The sequence below is a fragment of the Nannospalax galili genome, unplaced genomic scaffold (assembly GCF_000622305.1).
Source record: "Nannospalax galili isolate Female #2095 unplaced genomic scaffold, S.galili_v1.0 scaffold441, whole genome shotgun sequence".
NCBI lineage: Eukaryota > Metazoa > Chordata > Mammalia > Rodentia > Spalacidae > Nannospalax > Nannospalax galili.
In genome coordinates this window covers 7,276,922-7,299,926 of record NW_008348089.1, presented here as the reverse complement: position 1 = coordinate 7,299,926, position 23,005 = coordinate 7,276,922, and the positions used below count along the sequence as shown (strand labels likewise).

At 38.4% G+C, this 23,005-nt stretch overlaps 1 protein-coding gene across 3 annotated transcripts in view; it reads right to left on the bottom strand.

Moving 5' to 3' along the window:
- Snca (synuclein alpha) overlaps positions 1-23,005 on the bottom strand; it is a 140,315-nt gene that overhangs the window by 101,247 nt on the left and 16,063 nt on the right. For 2 of the 3 annotated variants that reach the window (XM_017801015.2, XM_017801016.2), the window contains exons 3-4: positions 21,326-21,367; positions 6,555-6,748 (exon numbers count right to left, since the gene is read on the bottom strand). In XM_017801015.2, coding sequence (XP_017656504.1) covers positions 6,555-6,748; positions 21,326-21,367 — 236 coding nt within the window. The remainder of the gene's footprint in view (positions 1-6,554; positions 6,749-21,325; positions 21,368-23,005) is intronic. The other variant, XM_008844628.3, reaches the window with a different exon arrangement.

Below are 23,005 nucleotides of genomic sequence, written 5' to 3'. Positions count from 1 at the left end.
CAGCTCCTGGTTCCAGGTTCCTGCCCTGGGTTCTTACCTTGGGCTCCCTGATGAATTGTGACCTGGGAGATGTGAGCCAAATAAACCCTTTCCTCCCCAAGTTGGTACTGGTCAGAGTGTTTTGTCACAGCAATGGAGAAACAAACTAGAGCAAGATTTGTTTTGTATTCTGACACATGCCATTCGATGTGTACTTGAAAGTGTGTAGATTCTGTTGCTGTTGCATGGAACATTTATACATGCTTGCTACTTTTATCTGGTCTACAGTCACAACAGTCCACTGCTTCTTACTAATATTTTGTCTAGATTATTATCCAATATTTAGTCTACTGGTTCCCTTTAGTTCTATTAGGTGCTCCAATTTGACTATATATATATATACATATTACACCCTCCTGATGAATTGATTATATAAAATATTATGCACTAAAGATGCATATACATTCTGTATCCACTACTCAAAATACTTGGAACCAGAAGAATTTGGATTTGGGATGTTTGTGGATTTTAGAATATTTGTACATACAAAATGAAGTCTTTTGTGATGACCCAGTTCTCACACGAAACTCATTTAGGTTTGTATAATTATACACATAGGCCAAATCTAATCTTATACAATAATTTTACTGCATCTGGGTTTGACTGTGGCTCTCAAAGCACAAGTTTGTATAAAGTTTTCCATGTATGGCATCCTGTCACTGCTCAAAATCATTTGGGATTTTCAGATTAGAGATTTTCAACCTATAACATAATATATTATTTTGTGTTTTGTCATAGTTTTTAATTAAAGTGTATTTTGTCTTACATAAAGGAGCTATCCTTACATGCTTTTGTTTACATTGTATAGAATACATTTTTGTTTTCATTTTTCCCATTTTTTTGTTTCAGACTGTGCGTCCTTAAATTTAAACTTTCTTTTAAAAAATGTTTTATTTATCATTTTTTATGTGTATGAATTTGTTGTCTTCATATATGTAAGTGCACCCATATCATGCAATGTCTGCCAAGATTGGAAGAGGATGTCAAATCTCCTGGAACTGGAGTTACAGACAGTTGTTAGGCACCATGTGGATACTGGGAATCAAACCCAGGTCCTCTGCAAGAGCAGCCAGTGCTCTTAACCACTGAGCCATCTCTCCAGCCAACTAAACTTACTTTCTTATAGCCTACAGATGGAAATTTTTTTATTCACTTGACATGTGGTTTGATCAAAGACTTTTAATTAGGTTATATTTAAAGTAGTTAATATGATCATATTAATGAATTAATAAAAGAAACATTTGACAAAATTCAACATTCTCACATGATGAAAGCTCTCAAAACTCTGGGTATGGAATGAATGCACCTCACTATCACAGGATCCATGTGACAAGCATTAGCTCTTAGCTCCTTGATGAGAAGCTAAAAGCACTTCCTCAGAGGAAAGAAGAAAGCAGAGGCCCATTGTCACCACTTTCCTTCAATACTGTATCCTGAATAGCAGCCAGAACAGTTAGTTAACAAAGAGAAATAAAAGTGATCTAAGCTGCCAAGGAAGAACTGAACTTACTCCCATTTGCTTATGATACAATCACACCACATACATGATTTATAGATGTATGAAACTCTAAATATTCCACCCAAACAGAACTAATAAACAAACTTGGTAGTGAACTGCCCAAAGTGGTTCCATTGTGCTCCAGTTGGCTGTGTTTTGTGCTTCACCCAGCTGCTCCCCACTCCACCCCACTAACCATTCCATCCAGATTATTTGTATCCAGCTACATCTTCAGTACCAGGAAGTCCATTGTTTCTGAAACACAGGGAAGCTGATTTTTGAGAAAACGTATTTGTATTAACTGACTTGGCCCCGGTTTGATGTAACTTTGGTTTTTGGCTTGGCCCTGGCATGATGTTATCTCTGATTTGGGGCTTTATAAACCCTACTCTGCTTTTCCTCAGGGTGGAGCCTTCTTTCTGGCATTAGCCTCTCAACTGCCTGCTAACTGAAGGACTCTTAATTTAACCATCACCACATTGCATTCCTCTGTAACTTGCTTGGGGTGTAACAGTAAAGCTGCTAGACAGGAACTCAGCATGTAAAAATAAGTAGCCGTTTAAACAGACGGCCAACTATCTGACAAAGCAATCAAAAATCCCGTTTAAATGTTGCCAACAGCATCAAACATCAATAAAAACAAAACACTTAGGAATAAATTTAACCATGGTTTTAAAGTCTCTAAAAACAGAAAATTGTGAAACACTGATGAAGGAAATTGAAGAAGACCAAATAAATGGGAAGATAACCTGTTTTCATGACTCGGAAGAATCAATACTGTCAAAATGTCCATGCTACCGAAATGATCTAGAGTTCTGATGTACTTCCTGTCAAAAATATAATATTCTTCACAGACATAGAAAATGAAATCCTAAACTCCAGAGAATCACAGCAAAAGACTTTTAAGTACCAAAGCAACACAGGGAGTGAGTAATAACACCATAATTATTGTGGACTCAGAGCTGGGGGCATTACACCACCTAATTTTAAAAATTGCTACAAAGCTATAGTAACCACAATAGCATTATACTGGAATAAAACAGTCCCAGAGAGCAATGTAACTAAACAGAGAAACTATAGATCCACAAACTTCAAACCAATCAGTTGTTGGGACAGATGCCAAAAACACACAATGAAGAAAGGATGCTATCTTCAATAAATAGCATTGGGAAAACTGGATAACCATATGCAAAAGAAAAAACAGACTCATCTCACAACACACACAAAACCAACCTAAATGGATTTAAGACTTAAGCATAGTAACTGGAACTTTAAAACAGCTATAAGAAAACTTGAAGAAAATTTCTTGCAATTGGTCTGGGCAATAATTTGGTGGAGGGATGACTCTAAAACTATAGGCCACAAAGCATAAATATACAAATGAAATTGTATTGAACTAAAGAGCTTCTATACTGCAAATTACACAATTAACAAAAGAATGAGAAAATCTATATGATAGAAGAGAGAACTTATAAACCATCCATTAAGAGGTTTATATCTAAAATATAAAATGAACTTACAGAAGTCAATACAAATAAAATAAACTGCATGCTTTAAAAATGGACAGAAGGGGCTGGAGCATTGGCTTACTGGGTCAAGTGCTTGCCACACAAGCATGACGATTTGAATTTGGATCCCCAGCACCCACATGAAAAGCCAGGTGTGCCACTATATATGCCTGTAACCCCAGGTGCAGAAAGATACATACTAAATGATCTCTTTTCTACATGGACTCTATTCTAAAACATCAAAGCCCACAGAAGAGGAAAGAATCGTGGTCACTAGGGGCGGGGAGACAGAAAGGAATGACAAGATCTTAGTCATAAGATGCTTCATCTGGGGAATGGGAGGGAACAACCTAGAGATGTGCAATGCAGTGGTTAGTTATAGCAATGGATTATATACTTGAAATATCACTGCAGTAAAAGAAAAGCATCATGTGAGGTAATGGATATGTCAATTTCCCTGATTGTTATAATAATTTCAGGGTGAATATACACATATTAAAACATCATGCTGTGTTCCATAAATACACACAATTTTCTTTTGTCAGTTAAAAAGCTGCCAGGAAATCCCACTTTAGGTATCCGAAGTCAAATCTCTCCATTAATATTAGAAGTAGGTAGAGTACATCCCAGCAGGAATGTCACAGAGAGATAAATTTAGGAAATAACAAGGCAAAAAAATACAGTTCTCAGTTCTCAATAAAATAAAAACAAGTAAGAGGGAAAGAAGTAGAGAGGTGGACGATGGGGAGGAAGACACGTGCCGGCTCCCACATCAACCAGGGAGTGTTAAACCAGTTACCGGGGGCATGCAGAGTAAAACCAAAGGCCACTTCTCTTCTCCCCATGTTCCTGACCCTAAACATGATATTCCAACTACCAAGAGACCAGCAACATGATTAATCCACTACAAGCTAGCTTTCCCATAGCCCTGCTGGTCACATCCCTGTTTCTCCAAGTTTCTGCCCCCTATGTCACAAAGGGGCCAACAATGACATTGTCAATCAGTTAAAGAAGGCATGCTATGTTCACCAAGATCATTTTGATTAGAATCCAAAAAACAAAATTAGCCTATTTCAAATTTCATGATGAATAAATTCAATAATTTTATTTAAAGTTTAGATATTTTTAGCATCGATAGCTGTGGCCACATACTATAGGTATTTATTTGAGTAGTCCTGGATATTACAGAAATTTAGAACTTTATTGCTAAATTGGGCTCTAACAATTTTCTATGAGAGTTCTCTCTTTATGTGAGAAAGAATCTCTAGAGATAAACAGAGTTAGGCATCCAGTATAATATGAAGACCAACCATTTTAACTTCCAACCCATTGGGCTTTTTCCCAATGTTATATTGCAGTTTCTAAGTTTATGGCTTCATTTTTATATTAGAAATTTCTAAGAACCTGTAATACCCATAGGAAAAATACCTGCAAATTGTTAATTTTGTAACATACATAGAATTTTCTTTTAAAATATTAAAACAAGTATCAGTATTCTAGAAGGTGAAAAACAGGCCAAGTTAATAAAAAGTGAAAGGCTTTAATGCCTCATTTGCAATTAATATTGCATATTTTAAATGGAGGCCAAAAGGGGAGCTAAATGAGGGCTGCTTCCTGCCTATCTACACCCTGAGCAATAGAGTTTTGCCATTAATTAAATTTATAAAGATCCAAAGGAAGGCCTTAGTGATGGTGATGTGGCCGGGAAATGATGGGCAGGGGCTAGGGGCACCCAGGTATCTCTAATGGGCTGTGGGGGCTTAGTACTCACTTCCCCTCTATGAATTTCTGTTTCCTTGTTGTGCAATCAGGAAACGTTTTTAAATTATGAGTCTGTTGCTGGCCTCCCTTTGGCCCTTTGGTGCATGTGTGTGATCATGCGTTTTTCTAAGAAGAGGTTCTACTGCTTTTATTAGATTGCCAAGACCTTGGGACATAAAATACACTAACTACCTTCATACTAGTGTCTGAGGTCTCTCTTAAATTTTCAAATGTAATAAATAAAACTGTATAAATGTATTACAGATATAATTAGAATTTCAAATGGAAAATAGGCATTACTACAATTACTGGGATAAATATGATTACTTGGAAAGCATAGTCTACACAGAAAAGAGCTGCTGATCAGCAGTACGTTTGAGTCAACTGAAGTATTTCCTGGACCCATCCAGACTGCGTGGGACCACTACGCTCAGTTGCTTCAGCAATGGAAAGTCTAGCTACGCCACGAGGCTCCTGACCTGCTTCCCTAGCATTAGCGTTTCAGAGGTCTGTCAAGAGTGTCCTACCACTTTGCTTGAATGAGACAGAGAAAACCCAGAGCAGTTTTCTCATCAATAAAATCTTTCTCAGTTTTGCAATGCCCAATCCAGAGCCATTTTGATTGTGATTTTCGGATTGTTGAATAGACAAAGTTTTCATATCATGTATATGATTGTGAAAGAGTCAGAAAATCGCTGCTTATTCAGATATTTCATCAATCATTCCTAATAACTATTCATTGGTGTTTAGTATGTGTTAGGAACTCTCCTAGGCACTTGAAATATCAGTGAACAAAATAAATGTAACCCACTTACATTCTCTGAAAAGAGACAATAAACAACATACATAAAATAAATTATTTTAAAGATGACACTTTCATAAATAAGAGGAAAACAGAGTAAAATGATTTAATAATCAAAGGTGAGTTTTAAATGAGTCAAGACTTAGTACCAAGAAAGTGTCATTTAACAAAGACCCAGGAAAGGAGGGACTAAGAGCCAAGTACAGGCTCTGAGAAATGACCTCTCCAGGCAAGAGGCAAGGGACAGAGTGAGGGCAAGCTTTATTTGCTCAAAGAATATTAAAAGGTCATTGTGGGAGAAAAAAGTCCAGACCCTGCTGCGTGGCCATGAAGTCCGTGACCGTCCCCTTCCAGGGGGCGTCTAAATTCTATTCCTTTGATATTTAATTTGAAAGTTATAATACCTAGTACATGTCATCACAATCCCCTATTATTACAGAAACACAAAGTTAACATTCTGGAAATTTAAGAATCATAATAAACCATGACCTGGTTGATCTGTTTGATATGCACTTTAAGTCTCTCAATTATCAAAAGCATATATTCCATAATGAGCTGTTATCTGATATGCAAATATGCCATTTCATAGGAGAGGATGTCATATAAAAGACGTCAAATAAAAGACTTTCATTTTAGAAGTTTAAGGATTAGGCACAAAGACATCTGTTATTCCCATAAAGAGAAATTCCAGATTCATAGGCTACATGAAAGAAAGCCTCCATTCTTCCTAAAATGTCACTGCTCTTTTAGCATGTGCTACATTGTTCCCTTCCACAGCTTTCTTCCAGAAGTTAAAACAATCAGGATTATTGTAGAACGTACAAGGCATTTCTCAGGGTTAACAGTGCATAAAAACAAGAACCCTAGAAAACCGTGCTTCTTTGTGAGAGGCAGATCAGGTAGTCCTTCCTCACAGGGCACATCTTATACCTGCTTTCTGACTCACGTGTGGAGCAGCCATGCTGCGAGAGCCTAGCAGTGTAACATGAAGTGTGGGCAGCTGTACCTTGTCCTTCTTGACAAAGCCAGTGGCAGCAGCAATGTTCCCTGCTCCCTCCACTGTCTTCTGGGCCACTGCTGTTACACCGGTCACCACGGCCCCTCCAACATTTGTCACTTGCTCTTTGGTCTTCTCAGCCACTAAGAAAATCAAAAAGAGCAACAGATTAAAAGATGGAGGAATGACAATGACTTTAACTGGTTCCACTAGCTTTCAACTTCCACATACATGTATTCACGTAAATCACAGACAGCAGGAGTCAGAAGAAACAAGGTGTAAAGGTGGAAGTGGAATGGTTTGGCCAAACACCAAATCATTTCAGATATTAAAAGGTGTTGCGAGTTTGCACATCATACATAGCAATGTTGAGTTGGGTCTGGTTTGTATTAGGTGGATTTACAGAAATGATGCTCACAGGTATAGTCACAGGTGGTCATATCAGCACATTACTGCATGATTTGTCAGCATGACGCCAGCACTTTGAGCTCACTTACCAAGTTTACTTCCATTACACCTTCTAAGTGAACACTACTTAGCATTTAGCATCACTAATATGAAAGTCCAAAATTCAAATTGGTCCTAAATCCTTAACTTCTGAGCACCACCAATAAGTCACTAATGGAAAATTCCACATCATGAACCCTTGTTACATGCTCAGAATTAATTGAAGTATTGTACGAAGTTGCCTTCAGGGTATATATATAAGATAGATGAAACATAAACAATTCCATATTTAGATTTGGACCCCATCCCCAAGACATGAATATTCCTAAACAAGAAACAGTTAAAATCTAGAATGGAGGGCTGGAACGCTCAGCAGTTAAGAGCACTGGCTGCTCTTGCAGAAGAGCAGGGTTTGATTTCCAGCACCCACATGGTGGTTAACAACTTTCTGTAACTCTGGTTCTGGGGAAATCCGATGCTCTCTTCTGACCTCTGCGGGCACTGCACTACACAGGTGCACTTACATATATGCAGGTAATACACTCATAAACATAAATTTGAAAAATAATAACAAATAAAATATTTAAAATCTGGAACACCTCTTGTCCTTTAGGTAAGGAGGTGCTCAGTGTCCATGCATGAGGAGCAATGACACAAAAGGGCATGGTGGAGAAACAAAACTGTTCCTTTCTTAAAGACATTTTCTTTTTAAATTATGTGTATTTGGGGAGGGGGAGTAATATGCACATGAGTGGATGCCAGAAGAGGGCGTCAGATCCCCTGTAGCTGAAATTACAGGAGGTAGCCAGCCTCTGAAAGACTCTATGGAAGAGCAGTGAGCTCCATTAACCACTGAGCAATCACTCTAATACCCCAAAAAGGTTCTTAATGATAAGACTGAGTTTCAGTCATTTTAGTGGAAACAGAGAAGCTAGACTTTTAGTAAGTGTGAAGAGATTTATTGAGTATATTTATAATTTATTTCCATAAAAATATGATAATTTACTATGTTGACTTTAAAACAATTTATTTTTATTTTACATGTATGTTTTGCCTGCATGTATGTAAGTGCACCACATGCATGCAATGCCCTCAAAGGCCAGAAGAGGGCATTGGATTCCCTGGAGCTAGGGCTTCAAATGGTTGTTAGCTACAAAGTAGGTGCTGGGACTTGAACCCTGTTCCTCGGCAAAAGCAGCCAGAGCTCTTAAAATGAGCCATCTCTCCAGCCCTTAACAAGTTTAAAAACTAAAAAAGATACTACAAATACTTTAGATAGGATATATAGTCAAAATTTTTATTTTCATATCGACAATTCTCCATGACATCCTAGAAGCACACTGAACTGCTAAATTAATCTTTCTTTACTATTCCATATGAGTATGTATCAGAAAGGCTAAGTAAAAGAAAGTTTGGTTAGATTAACTCCATGGTTCTAAAGAAAAAAAAGCCAGGAGAACTTGTTCTTTTAATAATTCTAAGGTAAAGACAGAAGGAAAACTACCTCTGTTCATCTTAACCTCTATACCCCGTGTCCACAAAGCCTGACGCCTCTCGGCTCTCACCCACATGAATGCCATGTTTGCCTTTCATTTATTCTACAAATTTATTTTTTGGTGTTGCCCCGAATTTCAGAGTTTTGGGTGTTTGAGTAATACTCTTCCTTCATTTTCTTTCCTAAGCAAATAACACATGCTTTTTGTTTCACATTCCACTGAGGAGCCTGTCTGAGGAAGCCGAGGGGAGAAAACAGCCCTTGTCACTCATGCATATGGTGAATGGCTATTCAGACTTCATGTCATGAGCTGGAAAGGTAGATAAAGCAGCTCATTTTGAAAGGAACAAGTTCAGCTGTAGAGATGGGGTGGTTTGTAAGGGTGTGGGGCTTACCCATTAGACCAGGAAGTATGGACGCCTGCTGGTCAGGCAAGCTGAAGCCCATGTCCACAGATGTTTCTAGATCTTTCCAAGTCTAGCTACCTGTTCCCTGCCACTCTGAAGATAATAGCTGCTGCTGCCTGGGGAGTTACCAGGCATCTGCATTCCAAGTGTAAAGGCCAGGGAAAAGTTATACTAGGAATTTTATTTTAAAAAAATTCCTGGAACTATGGTGAATTATGTACTTCAAGTTGGGTTTTGTGTATTTTTCTTTCCTTCCAAAAATGTGGAGCAAAAAATTTTGCTTGAGATGAACCATCATGGTTGACTTTAGTTGTCAATTGGACACTCCTGGAAAGACCTCAATTTGGGAATTTTCTCTGTCAGATTGGCCTGAGGGCAGGTCTGTGAAGCATTTTCTTGTTTGTTGAATGATATGGGAGTGTCCAGCCCACTGTGGGTGATGCGACCCTGGACAGGTGATCTTAGGTTGTATAAGAAAACAGGCTGAGCACAGGCCAGAAAGCAAGCTAGTGCTCCTCTGTGGTCTGAGTTCCTGGCTTGGCTTCACTTGATGATGGACTGCGAGCTGTAGATCAAATCAATCCTTTCTTCCCCAAGTGGCTTTTGAGGAGCATTTTATCACAGCAATAAAAATTAACTAGGACATGAAACTTTTGTTATCACATCCCAAAACAGGGATGTAATAGACAAAGACAAAAACAGGTTCTAAATTTTTTACATACTCGGAGTTTTTCTGCCACGTTATATTATGTGGATACTTCTTCATATACAATGTAAACTTTAATCTCTTGTTTATAAAGGACAAAAACTAAATAGTAAACATAGTTTGTACATGATAATCATTTCACCACTTTATCATAATAACAGTAAAAAAACCAGTAACATTATAAAATGACAGGGTACAGGTAATGATAACAATGTTTTAAAAGGTGTCAATGTCTTTTACCCTGTCTCTCTGCCTATTGATATTGTATTAAAAGACAAAACAGGGCAAACTTACTTACACATTCTGGATTCATTTACTGCATCTATTTTATGGCTAAATACCTTACAATCACAATAAAAAGAGCATTTTCCTCCCAAACAACAGAGACAACAGTGCTTTAACTCACTCATGCTTCCTGTCATTTGCCAGCCTTGCAGCACTTGGTGCATGCAGTCACCTCTGTTCAGAAACCTTTACCCCAGTCCTGTTCATTCAACAGACTGAATTCCTTTGTTGAAACTCAGTTCAAATGTCACACCCCCTGTTAAAGAGCTCTCCTCCCAACAGCTGCCTTTCTTTTCTTCCACTGGTCCCATGCACTTCTGGATCTACCTAGATGTCTCTCTGCCAGTGAGCTTTTTCATATCACCAAGCTTACACATTTACCCATGTTTCCTGACTTCCATCTCCCTTTTTTGAGTCCTTTAAAATCAGGGTACAGCTGTAATTTTCCTCATATAATTTCATGATAGGTATTTAACAAATTATTCTGAATTCACTGAGAAGAACTTAGTATCCATCTTTAGTGCCCAAATTATTTCAATAATTAGGTTATATTTTATTTCAGTTTTTAAAAGTAAAATTTCAAAAAGAAATATAGCATCAGATTTTAGACTAAATATATTAAATTTAGTATAATAATTGACATTAAAATTACAAAATAAAATGATCTAGCTTTGAATTTATATAGAAATGACAGATTTAAGGAAATAAATAATTTACTAAAGACATTAAATTATAACATGCTGAAAATTAGTTCTGTTCATTGTGATATAAAGAATTTTCTTATAAGAATAAAATCTTGGCTGGGGCTGGAGAGATAGCTCAGCACTTAACACTACTGGCGGCTCTTCCAGAGGACCTGGGTTCAAATCCCAGCATCCACATGGCAACTAACAACCATTTATAAGTCCAGTTCCAGGGGATGGGATCCAACGCCTTCTTCAGGGCTCCACAGGCACTGAATTACACAGATACACTTATACACATGCAGGCATAACACTCATACACATAAATAAATAATAAATAAATAAATAAAGTTAAAAGAAAGAATTAAAATCTTGGTCTAGTGAGATGTCTCAGTAGATAAAGGCACTTGCTGCTCAAGCCTAATAATGTGATTTCAATCCCAGAGCACACACAAATGAAGGATGTAGAGAACTGACCCCATAGAGCTGTCCTCTGACCGCCACACTCTCTATGGCACATGTGTGCCCACACTCTCTCTCTCTCTCTCTCTCTCTCTCTCTCATACACACACACAAATAAATAAAACAAAAATTAAAAAATAAAAACCTTCAGAAAATCACCTTGTTAAAATCTTATAGTTATATCAAATATATAAAAATAAGTTTATATCACCATTTTTTAAAATTTTTTTTATTTTTGTCTTTTTGAAGCAGGGTCCCCCTGTAGCCCCAGCTGTCCTGGAACTCACTATGTAGACCAGTCTGGCCTTAAACTCACAGTGATCCACCGGCCTCTGCCTCCCAAGTGCTGGGACTACAGGCATGCACCACCACGCCCGGCTTGTCACCATTTATTTTTGAAGCAACTTCAAAGATGTCTTTCAGTAAATCTAATGAAACCTCACCAAGATCGCCTATCTCTGCTTCCCAGGTGCTGGGATTAAAGGCGTGTACCACTATACCCAGTGAAATATATTCTTATATCCCTGCCACACCATATATTAAACTGTAGATTATAATAATAATAGTGTGAGGTCAAAGTGGTAGAATTTAAAATGGCATTTTCTACATTTTTACTGTGAGATTATCTGACTGAGAGATTTTGTTTTCCTTGGATTTGTTATATAGAAAACTGACAACCTAAAATCTTGGCTTAGGTTTCTGCAAAACAAGTGAGATGAACTGTAGGGAAACTGTTCCTTTAATATTAGTGGATCATGTCATATCCAATAGGGAAGCCTCTTGCCTCTTTATACAAACGTTAATAAGAATAATAAAACATAGAGAGCCATTATGATGAATCTTTAATATGCATTTTATACGAAACAACCAACTCTTCCTCTATTATATATTGAGGTAATTACCACAATCATTTATCCTTATGATTGAATTTTGAACTTTATATTAAATAATACTAAACAAACTAAGCACTTCATTTATCTGTTATGGGGAGGGATGGTATTTTCTGCAGCCTCCTCTTGCCAATGCATTTTTTCCACAGCTAGACTAATTACGACAGCATTTTCAATATTACATCACTGCATCACTTCTGGGGTTGTTAACGGGTAGAATGGCTGTGCATATTGCCTACACCCACACCAGTGTCCCAGCTATCTAACTATGTCTCTCATAGTGTTTATGAAGCAGTCATTTCATTTGATCCTGTAATTATTGAAAGCAAGTTTCAGTAGTAAAATACGTTTCAAGACCCCTGGGTTATACTACTTTATGTCTCTTTATTGTGGGACACCTCAGATTCTTTACTGTACTAAAGTAATACAGTTTTTGAAATTTTCCAACATTGTAAAACCATGAAAATAATTTTGCTGATTATTATTTTTCAAAAAGTATTTGAGAAATGTTGCCTATTGCACAAACTTCAGTGTCTGTCTCTCGGTATCTCTCTCCCTTTCTCTGTCCCTGTTCCTGTCTTTTTCTCTATCTTTGTCTCTGTGGTTGTGTCTCTCTGTGTATTTCTAATTCTATCTCTCTCTATCCCCCTGTCTATCTGTCTGTCTGTCTCTCTCTCTCTCTCTCTCTCTCTCTCTCTCTGTCTCACACACACACACACACACACACACACACACACACACACACACACAGGGAGAAACTAAACATTTCCAAATGTGTCAACAGAGAGAGCCCTGCAGCATTCTCTGAGACTGGCCATTGCTGTCTGCACCTTACAGAACATGGCTTTTCCCTCAGCCATCAAACTAGAATGCCACTACTTTTCATAGCAGTCTCAATCTATCTGATACCCACGTCTTATTAAAATCAGGCTTATGCTCCCTTTGACATCAGCCCATACGCTTACCTCACTGTCTGTGCTTCGTGTTGGATTGCCACAGAGGCAGTGAGGTTGTGCTATGAGCTTCCAACCATCAGTTTTCATTAGGTTCTGTTCTATTTTTGCAGCCTTTCTTTATGAAATCTGTGGACTAAAAAGAGATGAAGTCCTTTCCTTTACTAACTGTCAAATGTTGCTCCAGAAATGCCCACTGGGAAGAACTCCCGCCTGGATAACATGGCATTTGCTTTCAATTTTCTAGGTGCTTTGGTCCATGAATTTGCCTGATTCTTTCACACATGAAAAAGTAAATCACAGGCAGGTTAGCACTTTAACAGAAAATAACACAGCCATAAGGAGTAAGCAGAAATCTGGATCAAGGTCTGACTCCAGTGTTTACAGTCTTAACGACAGCCCTCCTCCATTTTCCCATTTCTGTTTGACAATTTTTTGTAGGTGATAGAGAACCAGAAGACCTGTGAAACTGCTGGTGATCTTAGCTACCTCGGAGACTGCTGCTGATCTTGTCTGGCTCTGAGACTGCTACTAACCTTAATGATAAATCACAACGGGATTGGCCACTCCCACAACTCAGGGGGGCAGGATGTTGCTCAAGATAGGGGCTCCAGCTTGAGCAAAGGGCCCTGGTAGATGAGACATGTAGGCCCCTGCAGCTGCATTCGCTTCCTCGTGCCCTAGCTCCTATGTGATCTCTAACTCTCCCGATTCACAGTACAGTTTCCTCCAGCATGAAGCCTGGTGTGGTCTCTTAATTTCTCTCTTATTCCTGTATTCTATACCCCAAACCTAACATGATGGTGCCTAAACCTGGGAGGGTTTGGGGGGCCCTGTTGGCATCCCCAGATTCTCCTCCTGGGACTTCTTGGACTTTCCTACTGTTCTCATTTATTCCATTCTGTGTAAACCTAGACCTGGCTGCCCAGGACAGTCCTTCACTTTTTTCCTTCCACTCCCTGTTCTCCCCCCCTTTCTGAGAGCTTGCCAAACCTCCAGACAAGAGGCCACATTCCATTTGTTTTTGATTCACATCGCCACAAGGGACAAGATAATCCATTGGGGTCTGACTCCAGGGTGACACTGACCAGGTCTTGGGAACCCTACTGGTTCCTCCCATTTTCCATCCATCCTAGGAAACCAGATGAAACTCCAGGAGTCTCCCACTGGGCAGTTCGATGAGACTCCAGAAGCCTCCCACTGAGCTCTTGGACCAGCCCACCTGGAGTCTAGGAGGCAGGGGACACCCCCTTCTAGACACCAGGCCTGTTTCTGGTCAATCTGAACCTGAGGCGATGCCTCAGGGGGGGTTGAGTCTAACCTTCAGGTTCTTGCCTTGCTCCTGAACTCACCATAGGATCCAAATTGTCTGTTCCAATGGACACACCCTTAGCCTGTCTTCAGCTAATTAAAAAAAATCCTCCATTTGGGAGATTCAGACCAAACACATATGTTCAGCTCTGGGTCCAAACCTGGCCCCAGTACACATTGGATGACAGCCACCACTGACCCGAATTTGGAGTTTCCAATTTTGATATTGTAACTGATTTAAATGACTTCATAAATCTAAATGAAGAGTCCAGGGCAGCCCATATTCAAGGCCTCTTCAGCCTCCAGGCTAGTGCCACTCTGTAACCCTTGCTCTGCGTATCAAATTCTTCTCAAATGACAGAATCCTTTGTCTGTTTTCCTTTAAAAACCCTCCTTTACTTTCCCGGTCACACGAACACTCACAGGTTTTCCAACAAAACTTTTTTACTCCTGTTCCCGCCTTTCTTCTTTGTTCCTCTGGACAAATTCCATTTCCTTCTCTGCAAACTCCTATCTGCCCCTTCTCTCTGCACATTCCTAGAGCGGATGACTCCATCCCCAACTGGCCATTTGTTTTTTGCTTTTCTTTGGGGCTTCTCGCCACTTTCAGAGGCTGCGGCGTCTTGTTCGCAAGTCTTCTCTGCAGCTCCATCCAAAACCTCCACTGTAGTGGTTTTCTCCTGTCCCTTACACCAGTTGCAGTTCACAAAAGCCACAGCAAATGTTAAAAACGAAACAGTGCTACTTTACGCATCTCCATCTTCTTGCAAATATTCCAAGCTCTCTCCATCATAAGAATTCAAGCCACTTATCAGCCTTAAAGTTACAACTCCTTTCAGAAAATTTTGTTCACATCTCCTTATATTTTATACTTACCACGTCCTCTTCTTAATTCATTCTAGTGGTGAGAATTCCCACAGAACTTTTATTAATTCCCACAGAACTTTTATTTGTACATGTGTTTCATCTTTTATATTTCAATTTGATTCTCCTTCAGCATTTAATTCCTATCTTCATTTTATTCACCTGCTTTTTTTAGCTTTTGCAACTGTTTTTAGGCTTTTACATTGTTTTAATCTGTTTCTAGAAACAATATTTTGGGTTTTCACCTTCTACAGTGTACTTACTGGTTTCTAAAACTGACTACTTGTGTAATACATGTTTTTAAAAGAGATTTCTGTATTCTGTCATGTGTGTCTATGATAATTGTCTTCATATGTTATTTAGGTCAAGACTATTTTAAACTGTGGCCACTTCAGTTTTTTCTTTCTCATTCTTTTTATTGTGTACAAAATTATTAGTATTACTTTGTTTTTATTTTTGGCATGCCCAATCAAAATACACATGTATATATTTATAAATATGGATATTTTGATGGAGCATTCAAAGGCATTATAAACAGGTACCCTTAACATCTTTAAATTTATTAAGCAATGTCTCTAGGTCTATTAAGTGTTTTAGAAAACTTTTAAATGCTAATTGTTTATACATAACAACTTATTCATTAAAATCATAACTATATTAAGATTTTCATTCAAAACAGGTTCTAAATAAGGATCCTACTTGTTAAGTAACTTTTCTGGTTCTGGTTTGCTTTCAAGATGTTTTAAGATATCCATCAGGTATGCATACACAATCTATATGAGCTTGTATTTCTTATAAATAATTTACTTGGTATCAAATCAACTTATACGTAAAGTCTCATACAAACTAAAACTGTTACATTAACCCAAACATACTTTTCTTGGGTCAAAATGTTATGTCTTTGATTCTTATCGTAGCTCTGGTTCTTTTAAGTGCTAATTGCTTATACAAAACAGTATCTGAGCTGGTTGTTTAAGCAATTTTTAAAAATTAAATGGTCTTAATAATGGATCAATTTTGTATTGTCTTATTAAGACCAAATACTTCTTGTCATCCTATTCTTTACCTTCACCTTTAATGGAGCTGTCTTTAATTAAAAATTTTAAACATTAGCTTGCTTTTATGGTTAATTTTATGTACAAATGAATATATAATTCTGTTATCCATCACCTGTTGAGTTTGAACTCCAGTTTGGAATAGTTACCATATTAGAATGTAAATGGTGTTTCTGAAAATACTTTCTTCAAGTGAAGCCCTTATGTTTAGCACCAGTATGTATGGCTCTGTTCAGTAATCCCTTTCTGATATGAGATTCATTCTCTGTCTCTCTCACACACACGTGAAGTATTGTTGGCTTTTAAGAATTTCTCTTATATACACTTATGAAATATTGAAGACGAATCAGACCATTAATGACACTTAGTACAACTTTTGTAATTAAAATAATACTATAAGTCTAAAATTGGTGTCATCACTAAAATTATTAATTTCAATATGTTCATATTTTTATTACAATGAAAAACCCTGTTCTACAACTAGAGACTCACAATATGGTGTAAACCATGAAAGATCTTAAATGTTATTATTTTGACTGTTTTAAATCTCAGAATCACATTTTGTTCTAATCAGAATTTTTTTACCAGGATGTCAAGGCTTTGTCTTTTTTGAAACTAGTTTGTCATAACATTGTGCCTAACCACAGTATTTATTTTGTAGGATTGTTATGAATCTGTAGACTTATGTTTACACTAAATAATAATGTTTTTAAATTTTTAATTATTTAATAATTACATAATTAGAAGAAGCATTTCATTTATTTAATAACCACATACTTAGAAGAAGCATTTCATTACAACAGCATTGACATATTCAATAACAATGTTCTGAGCTAAGATGCATCTTTTTCAAAATTGGCTGTAAATTTTTAGGTTTACAGTTGAATTGTTACAGTTATATAATATTGTACTCAGTATAAACCCTATAGGACATAAAATTAAATGAGGTTTTAACCTTTAAAAAAGATCTCCATTTCATTATTAAAATACACTGTTTCGTACAGAAAAACTCATTTTTAATGTAACTAACACTTAGATGTTTGTACATGCATCTCTAATCTCTATATATCTGATTATTATTAGTCACACTTGGTTACTTTCTGAGATCCTTGGCACCTGAGCATGGATATAAAGTCATCAGGTAGATTTCAATGGTAATGTTTTTCACATCTACTAATTAACACGAAGCATATTTTTATGCTTTTTCCTCAAATATAACTCATATTTTTATTTACTGATTTGTGTGTGTGTGTGCATTTCATACAGAACATCCCAAACAATCTTATTCATCTATATACCCACATCCCAAGTGACACCCTCCCATGCTGCCCCACCTCCACTGGAGCCCATATACTCATATATGAGTATATAGCCCATATATGTCATCCCTGTTACTGTTCACTGTGTTTCCCAGTGCTTGTCCATCCACTGAGTCTAGTCAGCCTATCTATAGTTCCTTGAGAAACAATTATTTTTTAAAAAATAATAATTTATTTGGTATCAACTTAACTTATAAGTAAGTGATCATGTTAGCTAAAACTGTTAAATTACAGCATGGTTCCTATTGCTAAGAATATAAGTTAAATTTAAATGATGGTTGCTTCTACACCAGCATGCAACTTATCTATGCACGTGTTACTCTCGGTGTTAACCTGTGATATTAAGTCTCTCTCTGTTCTGACTTACATCCACTCTTCCTACATTATCTGAATAGCCCTTTATACACCTAAACCTATTAAAGTAATTTTAATTTTTCTAAGGTCAAACCTCAGTCAAGCCTTAATAATTCTTATAAAGGCTAACCTGAGAAGCAAAATATATGTCTAGTTAAGGTTTATTAAAAACTGTTTGGGTTTTTGTTCAAGCTTTATCTACATATTGCACAGTAATCAAAAGTACCTGACAGGTGAACTGACCTCCTTGGATGTTTAATAATCAGACTTAAAGGCCTATAATAATCTGACCAAGGGAAAATCTTTGGTCCTTGCCCTCCAAGGTTGACTATGTCCCAGAAGACAATGGAGAAACTCTCAAAATGTACTGTTAACTGTGGTGAGTCACCTGTCCTCTTGTTCAGGGAGGCCATGGAGGCCCCACAAATAGACTTGAACCAGTGTCCAGTCTACAACGAGGAAAGTTAACGCAGAGGAAATGTTTCCTCATAGCTTTCAAGTGAAACCATAGCCCAGCAAAGGTTCTGATCTATCCTCACATAAATGGCAATGGTAAAAGAAAGGCCTAAGGAGCCAGAGGCTCCTCCTAAGGACATGTGACCTCTGAGGACCAGATCCTCAGCTGACCTTAAGAGTAAATACATGTTGGTTTATTTGGGCCAACTGTATGGTCTTAAACATCCTAAAGGAAAGTCTAAACACAAATTAAAATAATCAGTATATTTCTTTTAGAATCTGAGAAATTATACTTCCCAGAATTTAGGCTTAAAAGTTCATATGAGATATTATTTAAAAGATTCTCACTAAAATTTTCTCCTTGAAAAAAATACTACTCAGATATATAAGACTTCAGATCTTGGCCTACTACAACACCTCAGTGCCTACCTGCAACCAAAAAGACAAACCTGTTATTATTCTTATCTAGAAATTAAATGACGGCTAAATTTATTCTCTCTCCCTGTCTAGAAGCCATATCGAAGAGAATTCACACCGATTCTAGCTGCTCCAACAGCATCAAAATGCCTGAAAAGCAGCTCCTAAGTCCACCTGTGGCAGCCAAAAGAAAAAGGAGCAACCCAGTACGTGGATGCTCTTGGAAACCTTCACAAAGAAACTCTAATGGACTTTGATTCTGACTTCTGGTTTCCTGCCTAGAACTTGTGCCTCACTACTCTTGCCTTTACTTCACATCTCCTCCCAGGCACCAGTCAAGGACTGTCTTTTCTCTCTATAGCTAACAGTTACACACTTTGGGGGCCTTTTAGAGAGACTCACTGCAGGGGTATCCCAGTTGCCACACTCTGCGCCCTTATTCAGCATAGAAGTAGCCAGAACAATCCACTGGTATTCAAATTCCCTATTGACAATTAGCGTCACGTCTTCAGAGGGAGGAGTAATGAGAACAGGAGGTAGAAATTGGCTAGGTTGTTTAGGGTGAAGACCCCAGAAGAACAATGACCAGTTTCTTTCTGGCTGAGAGCTGGAAATTCCCTTGGATTGGAGTAAGCTTGTCCCTACCTGAGGCTAGGGATTTCACTATCTAATCCAAAAAAGTCTCTAGTTCTGCTATAGCTAGAGGCTGGGATGGGGTGGGGGGTGGACGGCGGCAATAAAGGATTCTGTTTTTTTTTTTTTTGTTTTTCCCATACCTCTCTCTTTTTCCTGAAATAATACCCTATTCCTGGAAGACTTCAATAGACTTGGACACGTGGAACGAAGACTGGACTGACCAGTTCATCTCCCTTGCCTGTCTTCTGTCTATTAAATCCTTATTGATTCCTGAGAAATGAGATCATTGTACTATGCTTGATTCACTGTTGTCTCCAAAGATTCTACAGACTCTCTTGACTGAGCAGCCATATGACTGCCCAAGACATTACCTGGGACCAAATTAAGGCTATGTTCCTACTCCGTGCCACCTGAGGACTCCTTCCTAGCTAAAAGAAAAAGGATGCCCCCATTCCATTCTTTTCTTGTCTTCAGGGTCTGAAATGATAGAGAACCAAAAGTCCTCTGAAATGACTGCAGACCGTAGCTGACTCGGAGACTGCTACTAGCCCTATATAAATCATTCCAGGATTGATCACTCTCAGATCTCAGGAGGAACTGTTGGAGATAGGCTGTAGCTCAAGATAGCCTCTCCTGCTTGAGCAAAGGACTCAGGAAGATGAGACACGTAGACCCTTGCAGTTGCATCTACTTCCTCATGCCCTAGCCTCTATATGATCTTTAACGCTCCAGATTCACAGTACAGTTGCCTCCAGCATGCGGGAAGGTGGCTGTCCCTTACCCCACCCTTTGGATAAAACACAGTCTGGTCTGAGGTCTGGTATGGTCTCTTTCTTTCTCTCTCTCTCCAAATCCTGTACCCTGCATCCTGCTTGCCATGGGCTGAGGTCCTGTCATGGCCATCATGGCCAGTGCCTCCTGATCCTATCAGTCACATTTCACAGGTGGCCTGGTGTACTTCCAACAGGAAGCTCAGATACAGTCAGGCTATGGATTGTTTGGACATTTTTATTCTCCTATGTTTTTTCCATTCTCCTCCTCATCTTCCTTACAACCATTACAAACATTACCCTCATCATTTTCATTTCTTTACTGCAGATCTTATTGGGCTTTAAAATTAAGCCAGGTGGAGATAACTAATACCATACTCTTGAGTAATTTTCATTAATGGACACTTAATCACAAAGGAAATATTATAATGAGTATAGTTTATGATCATAATATCTTATTGTATAATAAGGAAAACTTTTCTTCATGATTGAAAGAATAGCAATCATGGGGCTGAAGAGATGGCTCAGTGATTAAGAGCACTGGTTGCAGAGGACCAAGGTACAATATCCAGCACCAACATGGTGGCTAAAAACAGCCCTTAACTCCAGTTCCAGGGGAATCTGAAACTCTCTTCTGACCTCTGAGGCCATTGCACAACATGGGTACACTTACATACGTGCAGGCAATACACTCATACTCATAAAATAAAAGGAGTAAATAAAAAAGAGCAATAATTACATTTTATTTATATAGAAGCTTGCTTATATTTATCCAACTATTCAAATGCCAAGTTGTTATCATTAAATATGGTTGGCTAATTCAAAGTCCTCATTCTTTGCAATTAGACATATGTATTATCTATCTGTAGTCTATATTTATCTATTTAAGAATATTTCATCAAACATAAAATTTGAACAAGGCCAGTGTACCAGGTATGTTGGTGCATTCCTGTAATTCCAGAACTCAGTAGGCTGGGGCAGAAGCCAGCCTAGGCTACATAGCAAGACCCCTTCTCAACAAACCAAAATGAATGAATAAATAGATCAATACACAAAATACACACACACACACACACACACACACACACAGAGCCAAGTTTCCTGTGTGGGCAGTGGTTTTTACAACTGTACTCTGAATCATCAGCTCTGGTCCAGGCCACCTTGAGGATATTTAGAATGTCACCCCTGGATAAAAGTCCTTGGAACTTACCTGTTGTCACGCCGTGAACCACGCCTTCCTTAGTTTTAGATCCTATAAAAACAAAAAAATTGAATATATCAGTCTTAAAATGTCCTTAGAGTTCTAGTCAGCCAATTAACAAATCTCAATTTTCAGAACTTCATTTAAATAAAAACCAAACACACAAAACCCACTAAACCACTGGGCCTAGTGGCCCACACCTTTAATCCCAGCACTCAGAAGGCAGAGACAGGCATATCTCTGTGGACCAGCCTGGTCTACATAAAGACTTCCAAGCCAGCTAAGGCTACAGGGAGACCTTGTCTCAAAAACTAAACAAACAAAAAACCACTAAACTGGGGAAATTCAGCTATGACTACAACAGAAGAAACAAAGCATCTCCAGTTAAGAATTTAATGCTGATTAATAGATAATGAGCCGAGTTAGCAGATGGTTAGAAGCTCTTATGCTGTGCAGTCAGTGAGTGGGTCACAGATAGAGATTGGACTGTGTAGCTCAAAATTCTACAAAAGAGGGGGTTGGAGAGATGGCTCAGAGTTTAAGGGCACTGCCTGCTCTTGCAGAAAACCCAAGTTTGGTTCCCAGCACCCATATGGCACTAACAACTGTCTGTAACTCCAGTTCCAGGGGATCCGATACCTTTTTCTGACCTCCGTGGGCACTGCACAGCACAAGTGCACTTACACACATGCATGTAATACATTCATATACATAAAATGAAAATAATACATCAAAATAAAAATAGTTACTCCCTAGAAACCATGAAAAATTTAAAGTGTTTAAGGAGACAGAGATGTTTAACCTGACTACACACTGTAAATACGTATGGCAACTTCCACTGATAGGTACAAGTTTTGTATCTTTATACAGCAGATAAAAATACAATACAATTTTCTAAAAGGAAAGAAAGATTTTAGAAAAAGAAAAGATAGAAAAAAAGGCTTTATACCTAACTCTTAACACTTCACATACCAACTCCTAGAGGGGAAACAGGTGAGATAGCACAAGGCTCAGTGAGATCTTGGAGCCAGAGCTGTAGAAGCTTTGAAAATGCAGCACAGTGCAGCCTGGTGAACCACAGAACATGAGCAGGAGGAGGGACGACTTGTCACTGCCCTCCCAACCTGTATGAGCTCATCTCATTGCATCTCTCAACACCTCCATTTGATGTGCATTAGGACCATTTCATACAGGGGGAAATTAAAAAGCACAATTGACTTGTCTAATACTACATTCAAACTAGGTCTGTGTGCAAGAACATTCCCCCCACCATTGCTTGATTAGTACTAAACAAGTAAACAAATAATTACTATATATATTATTAAAAACAAGTTTGTAGCTCTCCTAGCCTGCACTCCAATCCTCAGGCCTCTTGGGGTAAGTCTATAGCGCAGCTCTCCGCGCCTTGACTCCCCAAGCCACATTCACCCTTCCATCTCCCCCACTGTTCGCTACACCTAGTGTGGGACCTGCACCACTCCTAGTCTTGGGGCCCGAGACACCTGGGGAACCAATACTGCTTTCTGATCCTTCTCACCCAGACCAACTTAGTGCTTTTCTTGGACCCCAGGAGCATCGCTTCTGGTCCTGGCCCCACCCTCACCTCGCTCTGCATCCCTGGACCTGCACCACCGGCTAACTCTCCTAGCCTGCACCCCTATCCTCAGGCCTCTTGGGGTAAGTCTATAG